Here is a 20,719-nt window from a genome sequence, read left to right as displayed (position 1 = left end):
GAATGGAATCCCCTTTTCTCTTCAATCCTTGGCTTTAAATAGCATCTTTGGCGCCAAAGTTGGTTGCAATTGGGCCCCACAACCCTTCAGAATTCGTTGGTTGCGAATTCATAAAAAAATCATATATCAGCACCGACGCGTACGCGCACAGCACGCGTACGCGTCCATGGGGTGATTCGCAGGTGCGCGCAAGCGCCAGGTGCGCGCGCGCGTCCATGGGCGAGTTCAACTTCTTTGACTTTTCATGATTTCTCCACTTTGCATGCTTTCCCTCTTCACTCCTTTGATCCATTCCTAGCCCTTTTCAGTCTGAAATCACTAACAAACATATCAAGGCATCTAGTGGAATCAAAGGGAGATTAAAACCATCAAATTAAGGGTTGAAAAGCATGTTTTCACATCTAAGCACAAATAAGGAGACAATCACAAAACCATGCTATTTCAATGGATAAATGAGGGTAAAAGGTATTAAAATCTCTTAGAATCAATACAAGATAAACCCTACAAATGGGGTTTGTCAGCGCTTCACCCTCTCCCAGATTGATCTAGTCCATTCGGATGTTTGGTTTGGACCTGAGGAGATTAATGACCACGACCAATGGCTTAATCACTTACAGCCTTGTCATTGAATGAATCATTCATCATTAGAGTAGTGAGTATGACGTGTTAATCCAGAAGAAGAAGCACCTCCGAAGCTTTAACTAACTGCTAATTAATGTTTCTACATTCTATTGCTATTGCTTGTTTGTGCGCTTACAACAAACAACAACTATCTTTCTATTCGTCTGACTAAGACCTACAGGATAACCACAGCTTGCTCAATCCAGTAATCCTCGTGAGATTCGACCCTCACTCACCTGAGGTATTACTTGGACGACCCGGTGTACTTGCCGGTTTAGTTGTGCGAGTCACAAATTCGCGCACCAGTTTTAAAAATTGGACTGAAAAACTGATTTCTGCAGCATATCAGATTTTCTGGTTTCTGATATGGATGCGTACGTGGCACGTGATGTGCGTACGCGGGCATTGGCCTCTGCCAAGTGCTCCCGCGTACGCGGACATTGCCTGCATACATGGTATAGTCCAAAATTGGGTGTATGCGTACGCGTCCCTAAGTTTCAACCTGTGCGCACGCACACCACATGTATGTGTATGCACACCTCCCAGAATTTGAAAAAATGTATGTTTATGGATTTCAACCATTTTTTTAGTCTCCTGCACCTTTATAAACTTTGATACGAGTCTAGAGCCGGTGGAATTGAGGATGGAAGAGTTAGGGATAAAGTCAAATGAGATGATGAATTGTTGCTTGTCCTCAAGCAATCAAACTAATATAAGCTTAGGATGTGAATTTGCATGAGAATGAGAGTTCGATTAAGCTCATCTCTCTTCTTATAGTGGGGTTTACAACTGAAATCTTGAATAGCTTTGCCATCTCACTCTCCTTTGAATCAAAAGGATGTCAGTGTCATTCGGAATTAGAATCCGGATAATATTATGAATTCTCTGATCTTTTGTAACTCAATTTAACCCTTGAACACAGAAATTTTTCTTTTCTTTGGTGCTTTGCACCTTGAGCCTAGCCGTGACTTTAAATGTTTTGTCTCAAGCTTCACTTGACACAGAAACACCACAAGCACTTAACTGGGGAACTCTCTTTAAGTTCTGATTTTCCTTTCAGTTACTCCCAGATAGTGGTGCTCAAAGCCTTTGGCATACTCTGCTAATTGCAATTGATCTCGACTCTAAATGTTTTGTCTCAAGGATTACTTGACACAAGAATACCACAAGCATGTGACTACGGAAACAACTCTTTGAGCTTTTAATTATGTCTGACCTCCCTAGTCATTGATGCTCAGAGCCTTGGACCTTGCTTTTTTTTCAAAGCTGTTTCTTTTGCTTCGAGGATTAAGCTTTTGTGTATTTTAGAGAAGTCATAATAATTCTCTAAATCCCTGTTCCTTGTACATCAACATTCTTTGATTCAAATTTAAATATGCACAGTTCATGTCATGCATTCAGAGTCACAGAAAATACCACCACATGTAAGTGAATAAGACTACTCTTTAATATAAACTCAATTTCTCATGCAATACATCACTTCTTTTTCTTTTTCTTTTTAGATTCAAGTTCAGTGAGTGGTACATGAGACATTTTTTTTTGTTTTTAAAAGCAAATGACAGAATGAAATTAAATCTAAGAACTGAAAGTACTAAAGATCATGCAGGTAATCAAAGCAACAGAAAACAGAAAACAACAAAATAAGAACGGAAGAGAAATAGAATGAAAGGAACTCAACCACCTCAGTTATGCTAGTGGCCATCTCATTCCTCCATGAGGAACATTCATCTCCCTTTGGTGCTATTAAAATAAGCAGAAAATCCATAAGCGTAGCGACAACACCAAACTTAAAGGTTTACTTCTCCTTAAGCAAAGAAGAACTGAAAATAAAAACAAATAGTATGATGAAAGAAGGGAAAAAAGGATAAAAGAACAAGAGAGAATTAGGATTGGGGGTGGATGATTTGAAATCATGTGCTGATATGGTTTAATTGGGTGTCGCATGCGATGCGTACGCGTAGGGCACGTGTACGTGTGGATCGCACAAATTTTAAGCGACGCGTACGCGTCAGGGACGCGTACGCGTGGACGGCCAGGATGGGAAAACGACGCGCACGCGTCAAGGACGCGTATGCGTGATGGGATTTGTGCGCCTAGCACAGTTCCAGCCCCACACCATCATAACTTTCTGGCCAAACACCTTTTATGCCGATTTTTCCTGTTCACACGTGCACATCAAGGACGCGTCCGCGTGGAGTGCCGAAAACCAGAGTGACGCATACGCGTATGGTACGCGTACGCGTGGGTGAGCTGGTGCGCGAGGCATAGTTCCAGCGCCACTCCTGCTCAACTCTCTGTTAACTTTTATTTTTCACGCACACACATATGACGCGTACACGTCAGCGACGCTTGCGCGTCATGTGCTCGTTTTTTTTTGTCGCCTGAAGTATTCGGTTCCTGTTCTAAAATAGCTGCATGATTAGAAAAATAGTAAAAACTCAATAAAAATCAAATAGTTAAGAAAACTACTACTACGAAAAATGACTAAGGATACGAAATTATCAGGTTGCCTCCCGACAAGCGCTTCTTTACCGTCACTAGCTTGACGGTCAGCTCCTCTAAGGAGGAGGATCATAGGGGCTCAACTCTTCACCCCTCACTTTGAATTTCTTTCCTGTGTCTCCATAAATTAGCTCAATATGCTCCAGAGAGAGAATTTTGTTTACTGTATAAATCCACACTAGATTCCTAGTCAACACCACTTTCATTCCTGGGGAGAAATCTTCAGTGGGGATCTTTTTGTTTCTCCATCCTCTGGGTACTTTCTTCTTTTTGAGAACCTCCTCCTTGGTGGATGATGCATTACCGACACCAAACTTAGGTTTGATGTTAGGAGGAAATTTATTGATTGTCACCAAAGGAGGTTTGAGCTGCAGATGCTGCTGTACATCATCAGGGGGTTCTTGAAGGTTTGGATCAATAAGCTCAGTCTGTATGCACCTCTCTTCTCTACCTGCTGAATGTATATCTTTGAAGACATGAAAGACCAATTGCTCATTATGCACTCTAAGCACTAATTCACCTACTTCTACATCAATTAGAGCTCTCCCAGTGTCTAGGAATGGTCTTCCTAGAATTATAGAGGCATTCTCATCCTCCCCCGTGTCAAGAATCACAAAATCTGCTGGGAGGAAGAACTTACCCACTTTGACCAAGATATTCTCCACTAATCCGTATGCAGGCTTCATAGATTTGTCTGCCATCTGTAATGCTATCTTTGTGGGTTGTGTCTCTTGGATTTGCAGCTTCTTCATCACAGATAAGGGCATTAGATTTATGCTTGCCCCCATATCACATAGGGCTTTCTCAAAAGTTGTACTCCCAATGGTGCATGGAATTTGAAAGCTCCCTGGATCTGGCATCTTCTTTGGTAAGTTATTCTGAATGATGACACTGCATTCTTTAGTCTGGACCACTGTCTCATCTCCCCTTAAAGGCTTCTTCTTTGACAACAGCTCCTTCATGAACTTGACATAGAGAGGTATTTGTTCCAAAACCTCAGCAAAAGGAATATTGATTTGAAACTTTCTGAAGACTTCCAAGAACTTTGAAAACTGCTTATCCTTGGTCTCCTTTTGAAGTCTCTGAGGATATGGCATTTTAGGCTTGTACTCAGGAGCCTTTGGCAATGTAGTATAAGTGTCAAGAGAGTCTGGGAATGGGTTGTCTGCACGCTTTGGAGGGACGTGTTCTACTTCTTCCTTCTTCTCTTCTATAGCTTCCTTTTCAACTAGCTCTTCATTGACCTTGGTCTTAGAGCCAGCTACTTTACCACTTCTTAATTGAATAACCTTGCAATCTTATTTTTCAACTGGCTCCTCATTAACTTGTGCTTTAATACCTGCCACTTGTCCACTTATCAAGATGATAGCCTTGCATTCCTCTCTTGGATTTGGAATTGTGTTACCAGGAAGGCTATTAGTGGTCCTCTGATCAATTTCATTAACTCTTGTGGCTATTTGACCCATCTGAATCTCCAAATTCTTGATTGATGTTCTGGTTTCCTGCACAAAACTCCTCATCATCTCCTAATTAGAATCTTCTTGGGATTTAGAATTTGCCTGCGGAGGTGGTTGTTGTTGATGAGATTGAAATTGGCGGTTATTGTGATTGTTCTGTTGGAAGCCGTCTTGAGAATTATTTTTGAAATTCTGAGGTTTCTGAGGTTGGTCCCTCCACCCAAAATTTGGGTAATTTCTCCACCCCTAATTGTAGGTCTGAGAATAGGGATCATTATTGGGATTTCTAGGAGCACTCCCCATGTAATGGACCTGTTCAGAAGAGGATTGAGCATAATCATAATTATCATTTTGCACAAAATTACCTGTCATGTCATAAGAGACCTCGTGAGGTGGATTTTGGGTGTTGATAGCTGAGATTTGCATGCCACCCATCTGCTGAGTAAGTAGATTTATTTGCTGAGACATAAGCTTGTTCTGAGCAAGAATAACATTAAGAGCTTCTACTTCCATAACACCCTTCTTCTGAGGAGCCTCAGAGTTCACATGATTCCTGTTAGATGAGTATAAATATTGGTTGCTAGCAACCAATTCAATAAGCTCAATAGTCTCCTCCGGTGTCTTCTTCTTGTGCAATAAACCACCTGCAGAATTATCTAAGCACATCTTGGATATTTCACCCAAACCTTCATAAAAGATATCTAGTTGGGTCCATTTGGAGAACATGTCCGGAGGGCATTGCCTAGTCAGTAGCTTATACCTCTCCCAAGCTTCATAAAGAGTTTCACCATCCTTCTGCTTGAAGGTCTGAACCTCCACCGCTTAGTCAGCTTCTTTGGTGGGAAAAATTTAGTAAGAAACTCAGTAACAACCTTGTCCCAAGTATCCAAACTCTCCTTGGGTTGGGAATCTAGCCATAGCTTTGCTCCATCCCTCAGAGAAAATGGGAAGAGCATGTGTTTGTACACCTCTGGGTTCACTCCATTTGTCTTCACAGTATCACAAATCTGCAGAAAGTTAGAAATAAATTGATTTGGGTCTTCGTGGGGAAGACCATGACACTGGCAGTTTTGTTGCACCAGGGTGACCAATTGTGGCTTCAACTCAAAATTGTTCGCAGCTATAAGAGGCACCACAATGCTTTTTCCATAAATATCTGCAGTAGGAGCAGAGTAAGAGCCAATCACTCTCCTTTGTTGATCATCCCCATTCAGATTTGCCACATTGGCATTAACAGCATTATTAGGATCCATAGTGGATTCTGCAGCCTTGTTAAGTCTTTCTTGTTGCAAACGCCGCCTGAAAGTCTTTTCAGGTTCAGGATCAAAGTCTAAAAAAGGTTCCTTGTCTCTGTTCCTGTGCATAAACAGACAAAAAATAAGAAAAGATGAGATTCTCTACGTCAGAGTGCAGAGAACTCCCAGTGAGGTAACCTATGTAAAATAATAAAATAGAAATACTAAATAAATAAAACAGAAAAATTTCGAAAATGGTAACTGAAATTAGACAAAAATTTTCGAAAATTAATAGAGAAAATAAACGAGAAAATTAAAATGAAATTAACTAGGTGACACCAAACTTAATTTTAGAAATTAAGGAAAAATATTAGTACTGTTTATTTATTTAAATTTTTTTTCGAAAATACTAAGCAAAAATAAAAAAAATTAAAACAAAAATGCCTAATCTAAGCAATCAAACAACTGATAGTTGTTAATCACTATCAATCTCCGGCAACGGCGCTAAAAACTTGGTGTGTGATTTATAACCCACAAACTAACCGGCAAGTGCACCGGGTCGTACCAAGTAATACCTCAGGAGAGTGAGGGTCGATCCCACGAGGATTGATGGACTAAGCAATAATGGTTAAATGATTTACTTAGTTAGACAAACAGAAAATAGTGTTTGAGAGTTCAAAAAGCATTAAACAGAAGACATGCAAATAAATAAGTTGGGAATAAAATATGGAGAAAGCAGTTAAGGCTTCAGAGTTATCTATTTTCCGGATTGACTTTTCTTATTAATTTATTCTAATCATGCAAGATTTAATTCATGGCAAACTATATGTGACTAGACCCTAATTCCTTAGACCTTTCTAGTCTCCTCTAAAATTCATCAATCGTCAATTCCTTGGTCAATTAATTCCAATTAGAGGGTGAAGTTCAATTCTAGTTATATGCCACAGAAATCCTAATTACCCAAATATAAGAGGATTATATGTCACGTATCCCGTTAAGTCCAGATAGTTAGAAATTTAGGAGAATATGTTTTCAAGCTGTTGTTCAAGTAAAGAGCTTTTCCAAGTTATACAAGAACTCAATTAGAAAGAGGGTCATACTTCCGTTTCACCCAAATTCATAAAATAAAGAACGAAAATAATTCTTGAAATATAAATCAATACATGAATTAAAATAGAAAAATAATAGTATCAATCCATACAATAGACAAAGCTCCTAATCTTAACAGTGGAGGTTTAGTTGCTCATGGTTCAGAGAGAAAATAAGGATTGTAAATTGGGTTGAGGTGGAATGAAAAGTTAACTATTGGAATCCCCCTACAAGGGAAGTTTATTTTCCCTTTTATATCTAATCCTAATTAATTTAAAATCTATTTTATAAAACTAAAATAATATATTTTCCTATTTTAAAATAAAAATTAAAGTTTAAATCAGAATTAATAGGAATCAGCATTTTCTGCACTTCGCGCTTGTCACGCGTACGTGTCAGGTACGCGCACGCGTCGCCATGGAAAGCTCCAAATCACGCGCACGCATCAGGTACACGCACGCGTCGTTCCTCGCTATAATCTCCTTTAATTCTTGTGCTGATTCCATTTGTGTAAGCTTCCTCTCCATCCTCTAAGCCATTCCTGCTCTATATGGCCTTCTTCTCTTTTTTCTGCGGAAGCTCCATCAAATCCAACCAAATGCTACCTAAAATAAACAGAATTGCACAAGACTCAAAGTAGCATCCATTGTGGCTAAAAGATAATTAATTCTTGATTAAACTCAACAAATTAAATACAAATTCACTAGAAAAATATAGGAAAGATGCTCACGCATCAGATGAGTTAGTAAAATTAAGAGAAATGAACAAGATGTTAAGTGAGAATGATGATAATTATGAGATTGTTAATGAGAATGATGATGATCATGAGATTGTTAATGAGAATGACGATGATCATGAGATTGTTAATGAAAATGATGATGATTATGAGATTGATAATGAGAATGATGATGATTATGAGATTGATAATGAGAATGATAATGATTATGAGATTGATATTGAATATGATCCTAATTGTGATATACTTGCCTGGATAGATGCAGTGGCGATGATCCACTTGCTCCGAGTTTGGTTTGAGTCTACTGGGGTGTGGTTAGCCTCCACTTGCTCCCAGTCAAGAATAATATGAGAATTTGAGTAATTATCTGAGTTACGGATTTTCTTGGGTAGATGCAGTGGGTCGTCGGCTCCACTTAGTCCAAGTTGAGATCCGAGATTCTGTTGACCATGCGTCGTAAGTATGGCCAGACACTTATATATATATATATATATATATATATATATATATATATATATATATATATATTGAATGATTATGATTTTTGAGTTTGGGGATGCGCGCTCACAAGGATTGTCCAATGGTTAGCTACAAGGACATGTCGGGTTGGCTATATAACCGACATATGATATCATCAGCCATAGGGCAGACATACATCATTTTCATATGTTTGATTTGTTTGGGTTTGATTATTTGTATTTGGTTTGCCTAATTGAATATGCCATACTATGTGATTATGTGCTATTTGCCTTACTTGAATCCACTTGTGTATTACTTGTCTGCATTGCTTGTGTTTGTACAATTGAGAGGTCCCTCATTCTGGTGTTGGTTGACGCTGAGGGCTGTCCTTGTTGAAATGAAATGATGAGATGATTGATTAACAATGATGAATATTGAATAAGATAATTTGAGCTCCTTGAGTAGATACAGTGAAGTGATTTCACGTGCTCCAGGTGAATATAGGAGATATTGATATAAAATTACTGAGACAAACTAGCTGGTGATGATTCTGCTTATGATTATGGTTCTGTTATATTAAGAGTTAGAAACTTGGGAAAGATGAGAAAGATAAATTAGATTTAATATTCCCTTATGACAATTGCCTATTTATGGATTAGTGAGAACCTAGGATGAATATTTGATGAAAGGAAGCTTAGGATACTTAGTGAATTCCTATTATAGTGCATTGTATTTATTTGGCACTTTTACCGTACTGGGAACCCATGGGTCAGGGGTTCTCATTCGGTATATATCTCTTATTTTTCAGATGTAGGTCCTGGAGCTCAGCAGTGAACTATAATTCATCTGAAAGATGGCGAAGATCATTGGACTCCTATTTTATTTTGCTTAGAATCTCTCTGATTTTATCTTGAACAACTTATATGTATGTAATGATCGTTTTGAAAAACTTGCCTATATAGGCTTTGATGTATATTTGTGGGAGAGATAGGAAATATTGTTGTCAAACTAATTTCATTCTATACCCTAGCCGACCTAAACTTCGCAGGTCGCGACTAGTGACTATTTACTTATGTTATATACTTATATCTTGTCTTTATCTTATTCTCCTTTACTACGTTGTCATTATGTCTTTTTCCGGGTGCGCCTCCTCTTCTGTCTATCGAAACATGAGTGTTTTGTTTCGCGATTTTATTTTTCTCCTTTTTCAGGCTTCTCGTATAATACTTCCTTTCAATTTATATATATGTTTATGTATTATAATCTACCTTGAGAGTCGTACCACCTTATTATCATTGACTTATGACTCGATCATAAGGATTTGAATATTAGGGTGTTACAAACTCTGATAAGAAGATCCCTTCTCACCATATCTTTTCCTCTTTCTGTGCAGAAGGTTTATTCTACCTGCTCTACAAAGGAGAATAGAATAGATTATTCCAGGGGGTGAAAGTGAATATAAGATGCCTGCCCATCAATCATATACTCTTTGTTGATGACTCCCTCCTCTTTTGCAAAGCCAACCAACAGAATTACCTTAGCTTACTACAAATACTCCATCAGTATGGCAACATGAGTGGACAAGTAATTAACTTCACAAAATTTGTTGTTTTCTTCAGCAAGAACACGATGCAGCAGACAAGGGAAGAGTTGTCAACGGTCCTAGGCATTCCAAACGTGGGAGCTCAGGACAAATACCTTGGCCTACCCTCAATAGTTAGCAGATCTAAGACAGAAACCTTTGGCTTTATTAAAGATAAGGTGGCAAAAAAATTATCCCATCGAAAGCGTTCCTTTCTCTCTACTAATGGCAGAGAAATGGTGATCAAGGTAAAGGGCTTAGCTATTCTAGTATACACTCTCAGCTGCTTTAAGTTACCAAATTCTCTCTTGCATAAACTACATTGAATGATAATGCAATTTTAGCGGAGTAAAAAAGAAAATGAAAAAACGATGCAGTGGATCAGTTAGGACATAGTAAGTAGAGAAAAAGTAAAAGGAGGATTAGGATTTAAAGACCTCAAAGCTTTTAATTTGGCCATGCTAGCAAAATAGGGATGGAGATTGCTTAGCAAATCTCACTCACTATTCTATAAGATTTTCAAGTATGAATACTTTAAAACACACCCTTTATGGAAGCTAAGGCGGGATTCAGAACCTCCTGAGCGTGGCAGAGCTTACTAGAAGGTCGAAAAGTACTAGAGAAGAGTATAAAATGGCATATCATTACTCAAGGTGGGGTGGTGTTAGAATCTAGGAGGATCCATAGTTTGGGGACCAACTCCTTTTTCACATTTCTAATGAAGAGTGCAGGGATGAGAACCTAACATGGATTACAGTAAATGGAGAGTAGAACCAACAACTAGTTCATCAAAACTTCAGCCATGGCACATGCCATTCAATATGCCAGCTACCTGTCAAACAACAGGAAGACTCGATATACTGGATTCACAACAACTCAGGATACAAAATTGCCTACCAAATTTTTTATTCACCAGAAGAGCAGCTCCACCTACGTTTCCAACATGCAGACACTTGGAAGACAATCTGGAACCTGAAAGCACAGCCAAAGGTAAAGGTCTTTGTATGAAAATTTGTACATAAAGGTATTTCAATGATGGAAAAATTAAATAGAAGACTCTCCCAAATAAGCTCCAATTGTCCCAGATGCTCGGTAGTACCAGAATTCCTAATTCAAACAGTGGTGCTATACCTAGAAACAGTAGCAGCGTGGAATCAGTCCCCCCTTTTGCTAGCATCATTCAAAGAAACACAGGCTTAGAAGCATGAAATTGGTGGAATCAAGTAATAGAATAGTTGAAAAAGGAGGAGAACTACTAGATTCGAAGTGTACAAATGGCATACCTCCTATGGCAGTCTTGACTTGCCAGAAATGAAGTAGTTTTCAACTGGGAGAAGCGATCACCTGAAAAAATTCTTGCTCGAGCCTTGAGATCCGAAGAAGAGTTTCGCCAGCACCTCCCTCCCTATCGAACAACTTCGCCATAACTAAAAGGCTTGGTGTTCACGGCCTCGTCACAAGGAGCACAACATGGTCTTTGTGTTTTCGGCGCCGGCGTAGTATAGTTTAGCTATGTTCCCTTTCTTTCTTTTACGTTTTTTATCATTGTGTTGCCAATTGTGGCTTATTGGAAAATACCCTTTCTTAATGTATGATGCACATAGTTTCTCATCTCTATTATTTTACTTTACAATGAAATGATATACCTTTGGAAAAAAAAAACGATACGTGAAAAAATAGAATTGAAATTAGTGCATTCAAAGATATTGAAAATTTTGAATTTTTAAAAAAATGAGAAAAAAAACTTGTAAATGGACTAATTTGATGCACGACATTCAATTTCAATGACTAAAATGAGCCGTTTAATGCAAAATCAGGGACTAATTTGATACATCTACATAGATAACATAGTAGATGACATGTGCACGAATATTGTTGCGATACGTGACGCAAACTAACACGTGGCCAAATAGCATTGTGATATATTACACAACCATCCACATCAACATGCCACCTGCCATTGCTCAACATATCATTATACCATTACACATAGCCAAACTATAGAATGACATGCGTCACTAATAGTCCACGTCATCAAGCTAAGTCATGTCATTACGCCACTAACATGATGCACTTTTATCAATATCAAAATATTACGATGATCATATTGATATATTGAATATACTACTTTTAAAAAATAATATATATTTAAACTTTTTATTATTTTAAATATTGAGAAGATAAATTAAGATTCTCGATCATTACTTATTTATAATTTAATTTAATTAACCATGTGTTTGGCAAACACATTGGGGGAAGAAAGAAGCGCGTTTGAGTCTATTAGAAATTTTATTTTTATGTTTGGCAACTTTTATTCCTCTTATCCAAAAATAATTCTACCTCGGAACGCACGTTCAAGTGAAGCAAAAATTCGTAGATTTTGCATGGTGGCTGATTACCATTTGAAACTTAGGTGAGAAATTTATTCCTTTTTTATCAATTCTACCCTTTATTTTTTTTTCTATAAAAAAGATACTAGTAACTATTATAGTTGTTTGTAGTTCTTCATAGGTCTTCATTTTCAGATTTGTTTCAATCACTAGCAAAATGAATATTTTAATGTTATTTATTATTTTTAGTAATCTCTTTCGTATTTTAATTTTTATATTTTTTATTATAATTTTTTTATTTATATGATAAATATTTTTATATTATTTATGTAGTATTCTGATTTCTCATGTTATGTTTTTATATGAGTTTTTTTTATCGTTTACTATACTATTCTTTATATGTATATTTTTATGAAGTCTTTTTTTATTTTTATTTGGCTTTTTTTCATATAATTTTTTTTATTATATTTCTATTATTCATATGATAAGTGTTGTTGACTTTTTTTTGTTAGTGCTCTTATTTTTCAAGTATTTTATTAACTTTTATGATATTTTATTATTTTTTGTTCATATAAATTCTTTTTTTTTTATCCTTTATTGCATTGTATTTATGTTGTATATGAAATATTTTTATTCTTTTGTTTGATTTTATTCATATGAATTTTATTTACCTTTTCTTGTATTTTTTTGTTCATATAATATACGTTGTTGGTTTTATGAAATTTTTATTATTTTCTATTTGTATGATTTTTTTCTATTATTTGATATAGTCTATTTTTATTTTATATTAATTTTTTATTTTTTATTCTGACTTTTTAAAATTTATTATTGTAATTATTATATACTACGTTTATTATCAAAAATTTGTATAATATGAATTATGATTCTATAAAAAAAGACAAATAAATAAAACACTAATGATAAATAATAATAAAGTCATAAATAAAGAAAATTTATATTAGACGTTATAAAATTTATAGTACTTTCTTTCATATTTTTATTTTTTATTGTATTTATTTTATTTATATAATAAATATTTTTTATATTATTTTTGTTAGTGTTTTAATTTTGTATATATATAAAAAATTTTATTTAAATTGATGTCTTTTTTAGTAATTTTTTATTTAAAAATAATTTTAATGGTATAATCCAACAATATTTATTTTACTATAATCCATTTTAATATAAAGATTAACAAACATAAATCACATTAATACAAATTTACATTTTATCAAAATCAATTTTATGCAAATTCTTATTTATAAATTGTAATTCAAATATGCGAAGTCCATATATACGAATATATATGAACGCAAATATAAGTTAAATGGTTAAAAAATTTGGATATGGAAATAGGAGAAGTGTTATACGTTAACCTGATAATTTTTTGTGTTTTTTAAAACTATGAGAGGTATACAAATCAGACTCTCTGATTTGTGTTTAAAAAATTAAAAAAATTTGGAGTACACAAATCGGACGGTCCGATTTGTGTACTCCAAATTTTTTTAATTTTTTAAATATAAATCGAACAGTCCGAGTACAAAAATCGACGATCCATTTTGTGTTAAATCATCCCACATCTTAAAAAAAATCACAGTAGATCACAATATTTTTTTTGTGACTAGTAGATCACAATTTAAAAAAAAAAAAACACAATTATTAACCCAATATTAAAAATAAAAATGTGTGTTAAATACTTAAATTGCTTGTACACATGCGTTCACGTTTCACACCATGAAAGCACGAACCGTACGAATCTTGAAGTCATTCATCACAAAACTTTAAAGTTTCGTCAATTAACAAATTAAAGCAGATATATTACGTCACGAATCGCCTACCGCAGAATAGTATTACTACATACTACTACTTCACCTTTAATCATAAGGAATCCGATCCATAACCCTTAAGTAAAGCACTTCTTCCATCCATCGCCACACTTTGCTTCTCTTCCATTCCTTCAATTCTCTTGCCTTATCATCATCATCATTCACTGCTCCGCTACCTCATCCATCAAACAAACAATCATGGCTACCTCCTTTCCTTCAGCACAACTCAGCAACAAGAATAGCCAAGAGGGTATTTAATCTGTATACTGTATTATTGCTTGTAATATTCTGTTTTCAAAATTGTTCAGGTTAAAACTATTTTGGTTTAATGGTAATGAAGTTAGTTAACGTGATAAGTATTTGATTTTTTAACCGTAGTTTTATGTGGATTTTTAATTATGAAACTTTCTAATTCTTTTAGAAGCTATGAGTTCAACCAGGCCATAGCCGGTTAATCAGATTTCTAACTCTTACACACAGGGGTGAGGATGTGAAAGCTTAAATCGAGGGGGGAAATATGAAGTACGGTTCCTCTTGCTTTTGTCGGTTTCTTTGTTGGTCTTCTATCAAAGAATAACATAATCATAGTATTAATTAATTTTTAATTAATTTATATTAATTAATTTCTTTATAATTTCTAATTTGAAATTTAAAGTTAAAAGTTTATAATTTAAAATAACTAAAATAATTTTAAAATTTTGTAATATTATTCATTAGTCTCTTTTTCTACAATTTTATCCCTCTGATATAATTTTGTCTTTAACAAATGTTAAAGTTATTAATTTTTTTTATCAATCCTGTTAGGTTGTCATGCCAACTCTTATTTATAACTGTGTTTAATGGAGGTGTCTTTGTGAATGTGTCTAATAAAAAATCTTTTTTATGGCTGTATTTATTATTTAAGGGAAGCGTCTTTATAAATATATTTTTTAGATGTGTCTCTTTATACTCGTATTTAAAATATAATAATTAATTATTGTTGGTAATAAATTGACATATAGTATATTAGTACCCTATATTTTTCTTTTTTTATTTATTTTGTATTTAAATCAATATTTATTAATTTTTATTTTTTGGTTAATATATATTTTTAAGACATAATGAATTTATTATTAATAAAAAATTTAAATATTTTTATTTACTAAATATAAAATAAATATATTAAAAATTTAAATTTTTATATTTTTAATAAAATTTTTTATTTGATAAAATGTTTTAATAAATAAACTATTTTATTTACCGTTTCCGGCTCGCACTCCCCACGTTGATAGAGACTCTAATATAATGTCCAAGAACACGCCACGTGGTAATTATTTATGTGGTCCTTGATTATCTCTTGTCTGTTGATGTGGCAGGCAACTGTTGTTTTCAAGGTCCTCCCTTGTTTTAGATTTGGATGTTGAAGTTGGTTTTCATTCTAGCAATTTTGTTTGTTTATCGCCTTTCAAAACCAAATTCTGTTACTGCCGTGTACAGGATTCTTTTCTCCTATTATTTCCACAAGTCCGTCCAAAATTTGCACAAGACGTGTGAAATAGTTCACAACTTTTTGAGTAACGAACACAAGTTATATACACTTAACTTTGAAGCACAAGAGTCACTGATTTTCATACGAGTAAAGTGAACTTAAACGGTTTCTAGTCTGATACATAATAAATTATTTTATGTACATTCCAGTTTATATTTGTCGAAAAGTTGACTAAATTAGGTGTTCATATATACATATATAAAAGGGAAGTTTTGGAGCAACAGCTAAATTGTTTATGTGTAATCTTAAGATTATTGATTCAATTCGTAGAAACGCCGATAACATGTTACCATTCAATCGTCATCCTTCTGTCAACTCTTTTCGTGTGGTTCTCAGTTTATAAGAATATAAACTTGTTTTCTGTTTCATCTAATTCGTTTGTTATGATGCTTTCTCTGTCTCACAGGGAAAGTAAAAGAGACGGCAAAAGCACATGATGAAAATGTTCTGCAAAAGCATGTTGCATTCTTTGACAGGAACCACGACGGCATCATTTACCCATGGGAGACTTACCAAGGTTGATACAATTATCTAATTTTCTACTAAAATAATAATAAACTTTTTTGTTAATATACCAAATATAAATTTCTTTCTTTTTTCTTTGTTGTCTACCAAATATAAATTTCTATATAACAGCTAATGGATGATTATTATTTTATGTTAATATAATATAATTATATATCTTTAGCTGGGTAGCTTAGTCAATCATGATAATTAAAAAATGATTTTAAAATAATAAATAATGAAATAAATAAATATAACAATAACTAGTGTTGAAAGTCAGAAACTGAACTTTATTTATTTGATTAGTTTCAAAAATATTTGTCATTTATTATTGGATACTTTTATTTTTGCAGGATTTCGTGCAATCGGTTGTGGGATTTTATTGTCTGCTTTTAGTGCTATTTTTATCAATCTTGGCCTTAGTCGAAAAACTCGCCCGGTAACTGATTTCTTTCCATCACTTTCTTTTTTATGGAAAATAAAAATATTACACACATACTAAAATTATATATATATGTATATATATATAGTTAATTTTTTGGGTGTAAATAAAATAATATATAAATAACCAATTTTTTATACAAATAAAAATATTTGGATTGAAAATTACAAATAAATAAATTGTATACATCTTTTTTTTAATTAATGATTGTTAGAAATATGTACTTTTTTGTACTAACATCATAACATGATTCATCTGGTTAACGACAATTCTTATGATGCTGTGTAGGGCAAGGCTCTTTCTATTTGGCTACCAATAGAAGTTAAAAATATCCAAAAAGCAAAACATGGTAGTGACTCTGGTGTTTATGATTCCGAAGGAAGGTAGCTTTTTCACCTAACAAATTGTTTGAGATTTTACTATTGATTTAATTAGGCTGGTAAAATTTTTATTTTTTAAAAGTAGTTTATAAAAATTAATTTTTAAAAGATAATTTTTTAAAAGTTATAGCATTTATGTTTGATAAATTAAATTAAAAATAATTTTTAATAAACACCAGCAATAACAATTGTATTTGATAAAATAATTTTTAAAATTTAAAAATACTATAATAAATATAAATGTAAGTATTAAATTTAAAAATTAGTTAACATATGAGATTATATTAGACTTTTAAATTTTGAAAACCACAACCAACTCTAAAAAGCTCTATTTTAAGTGCTTTCAAAAGTATCCGATCTTTTAAAAGCTACAAGTATAAATACATGGTCTTTTTTATTTATTAAACACAAAATGAAGAGTTTGAACTTTTAAAAAGTACAAGTATCTCTTTAAAAAATTTTACCAAACTAAACCTTAATTTAATACTTCCAGTGTGTGTTTTTAGTCTCCAGGTATAACAACCATAATTTAATAAGCTGATTTTATGTGATGTTTTTTTGCCTATTTTTTATTTTTCTTAATAAGAAAAAAAATCTTAGAATTTCCAGGTACATGAATAATTTTAGAACAAAATGTAAACACAATTTTATTTTCTTACTCTACTAGCTTGTATATGCATTTAGGTTTGTTCCTTCAAAATTCGAAGAAATTTTCACAAAGCATGCCCGGAAGCACCCAAATGCTTTAACATCTGATGAACTGATGGGGATGCTAAAGGCAAACAGAGTTCCTAAGGATCATAAAGGATGGTAAGTCACCTATCTTCATCATCATACTCACCACCGATGCAAAATTATTGAGTTTAAGACAAAATATTTTAAAAGCATTCAGACTCTTATGCTTTTCTAAAATTAAATTTTATTATGACTTCCACTCTAGTGCCTGAATTCTTTTTTCACCAAGATTAAATTAGGTATTTCAAAGATTATCACACATCTTAGGTAGGTGTTCAGATGTTTTTTAATATGGAGAGAACATGGCACTAAGTGTACTTAACATCCCATCAAAGATCCAATTTTGTTAGTCACCAAAAAAAAAGATCCAATTTTGTTATAGTGTTTTTATAAAGTTTTTTTTTTTTGGTGACTTTTTTGCTTTATAAAGTTTTAATTGTACTTCTCTGATTCTCGGTTAAAGTTATTATAATTTAATACAAAAATATTACATACACATCCAAAATTAATAATCAAATTAATTATTATAAATTTATCTATAAATATATATGTTATTTAATTTATTTTAATGTGTATTTTATATTTTAATTTATATTTTATATTAGTGACTAATTTAATAACTTATTTTTAGTGTATATTAACATTATTGAATCTAATAATAGTTGTTTTTTTCTTTCAAACTTGCCTATCTGGCTATCTCGTCCATTTATCCACTAGGCGTCTAGACCACCACCATGTGGGCAGCTACAATGGTGGTGTGTGTATGGGTTAAGAAAAAGTAATTCAATAATGAAGGGATAAAATGAACATCCTTAAAAAATGTTAAAAGTAAACTGAAAACGTTTTAAAATTTTGAGAACTAAAAATTAAAGTTTCAACCAAACGCACGTGGGGAATATTTAATATTAATATGCTTGTCCCTATATCAATGTCAATTTTATATTTAGCGAATCTTAATTAATATGCTACCATTTGATGCTTATCAGGCTTGCTAGTTACACAGAGTGGAAAATCCTGTACGTTCTTTGCAAAGATGAGGATGGTTTACTGCATAAAGATATTGTTCGAGCTGTTTATGATGGGAGTTTGTTTGAAAGAATGGAAAAGGAACACTCAGAAAAGAAAAAGAGTAAATAAAATATATATAGATAGACATAGTTGACCCTTGCATGTATGATTCCTTGTGAATTTTAAGAGTGCTTTAATTTCTTATAGCACATTAAATTTATCATCTAGTGGTTATGAATTTTATTTTATTTCCTTTGGATGGATGAAATCTGTATTTTTTTTATTCGTAGATTCGAGTTTGATTTTATATATTACTATCAAGCTGATATATTATATGAATGGATTTAGATTTTTTAAATTTTAAATTTTATTTTAGAGAGTAAAGTTTGATTTCTCACCTTTGAATGGTTTCTCTCTCATATTTTCTCTTGGTCCTATCTATGAAATAAATGGTAAAAGATCAAACTTTATTTTCTAAAGTGAAATTCAAAATTTAGAGGATTCAAATCCTATATGAATAGCTGAATCCATACTAATTATTTGTGTTTACTTTATTGTTTCTCATATAAAAAATAGGCATAGTTAAGGGATAAACCTTTAAATGGAAATAACAAAAGAAAAAAAAAAGAATGAAAATAAAAAGCATATTAAGTTATATGGTGGCATGGTATTTTTTTATTATTAATGGTAGGAGATCACTTTGATAAAGATACTAAAAATATATATTTTTTAAAGATATTACATGTATCATTATATTATTAGACATCTTTATTAAACTGGTTAATAATTTATTTTTTAATAAACTAGAACAAATTCGGTTTATTATAACAATAATAATAAATCTAATTATCCGCACTATAATTATTAGACCCGATTTGATTCGACGATCTACACAATCTAAACTCGAATCATGTTTAAATTGTTTTATAAAAAGACAAATATATCCCTGATGTTTGTTAAAAAAAAACAAAAAAAAAATGATCTAAATGGGTTATGTAAATTAGTTGGTTCGATCAAATCTAATAATAATTGGGTGGTGCAAGCAAGCTGTCTTACCTGTTAGGTATCTTGGGATCTCTTTAGGGGCCAACCCGCGATTGGTGAAGACGTGAAAACCTATCATTGATAAAGTGGAAGAGAAGCTCAACTTATGGAAAGCGAAGATTCTAAACAAAGCTGGAAAGTTAGTTCTCATCAAATCGGTGTTGAACAGCTTACCAATCTATTACCTTAGCCTATACAAGATGCCGAAGGCGGTCGCTAACAAGTTGATTGCATTACAGAGGAGGTTCATGTGGGGCAAGGAGGATGGAAACTTTGGTATACCTCTGGTGAAGTGGGAAGTGGTTCAGGCACCAAAAAAGGCAGGGGGTTTAGGGGTCGGGGATGCAATGCTTAGGAACACAGTGCTCTTGTTTAAGTGGTGGTGGCGATTTTCAAAAGAGGAATGTCCATTGTGGAAGAAGATTGTTTGTTCTTGTAACAATTTGAATCCTAATGTACGACTATCAGATCAGCCTGTACTAGTAAAAGGTGGCCCGTGGAAAGACATCTGTCAGTTGAATATAAAAGAACAACAGGTGAAAGATAAAATTATTAGTGGGATGGCGATGGAAGTAGGGAATGGTAGGAAAACTATGTTTTGGGAAGACAATTGGGTTTAAGGTGGTCCTTTGAAAGCGAGTTTTCCAAGGCTTTTCTCTGTTTCAAACCAACAAGGATCTGTGATAGGAGATTGTGGGTTTTGGGATGGGTTAGAGTGGATTTGGAATTTTCAGTGGCGGAGAGAGTTATTTCAATGGGAGTTGGAACTTGTTCATCAACTTCATGAGAGGTTAAGGCCAGTGAAGCTATCAACTGGTAGACAGGATAATCTTGTGTGGAAATTTGATAATAAAGGTATTTTTTCTACTAACTCTTTGATGCAGGTGCTGCAATCGGAGACTCTTTCACAAGAGATTACGAGCTATAGCTTCACAAGTGTTATTTGGAAAGGGTTGGTACCGCCAAGAATAGAGCTTTTTGGTTGGTTTGTTCTAGTTGGTTGGGTAAATACTAAAGAGAGGTTGAGTAGATTGGGCGTCATCCAGCAGAGTGACAATATTTGTGTCCTGTGTAAAAAAGAGATGGAGTCTGTTCATCATCTGTTTCTGTTTTGTGAGTTTACTTGGCAGGTGTGGTGCGCGTGGTTGAGGGGCTTTCGTAGAGATTGGGCAGTCCCAGGAACCATTAAAGGTCTATTTGAGAGTTGGACTAACATGCTTAATAGAAAAGAAGAGAAGAAG

The 20,719-nt window shown here is 33.5% G+C and overlaps 1 protein-coding gene and 1 long non-coding RNA gene across 2 annotated transcripts; one reads left to right on the top strand and one right to left on the bottom strand.

Annotated features, from left to right (window-relative positions):
• Positions 1 to 6,959: 6,959 nt before the first annotated feature.
• On the bottom strand, positions 6,960 to 11,237 carry LOC114926161 (uncharacterized). The gene is made up of 3 exons (XR_011878722.1): positions 10,965 to 11,237; positions 10,579 to 10,812; positions 6,960 to 7,509 (listed from the first exon to the last, which is right to left on the bottom strand). It is a non-coding gene; the product is annotated as an uncharacterized lncRNA (long non-coding RNA).
• Positions 11,238 to 13,710: 2,473 nt separating this feature from the next.
• On the top strand, positions 13,711 to 18,792 carry LOC112784936 (probable peroxygenase 4). Its single transcript, XM_025828304.3, has 6 exons — positions 13,711 to 14,087; positions 15,772 to 15,882; positions 16,223 to 16,308; positions 16,600 to 16,694; positions 17,376 to 17,501; positions 18,413 to 18,792. Exons 1-6 carry the CDS (start codon positions 14,036 to 14,038, stop codon positions 18,561 to 18,563), a joined length of 621 nt encoding a protein of 206 aa, XP_025684089.1. The 5' UTR covers positions 13,711 to 14,035; the 3' UTR covers positions 18,564 to 18,792.
• Positions 18,793 to 20,719: the final 1,927 nt, after the last annotated feature.

The sequence above is a fragment of the Arachis hypogaea genome, chromosome 20, assembly GCF_003086295.3.
Source record: "Arachis hypogaea cultivar Tifrunner chromosome 20, arahy.Tifrunner.gnm2.J5K5, whole genome shotgun sequence".
NCBI classification, from domain to species: Eukaryota; Viridiplantae; Streptophyta; class Magnoliopsida; order Fabales; family Fabaceae; genus Arachis; species Arachis hypogaea.
Note: the sequence above shows the minus strand (reverse complement) of the source record. Positions and strands in the feature narration are given on the sequence as shown.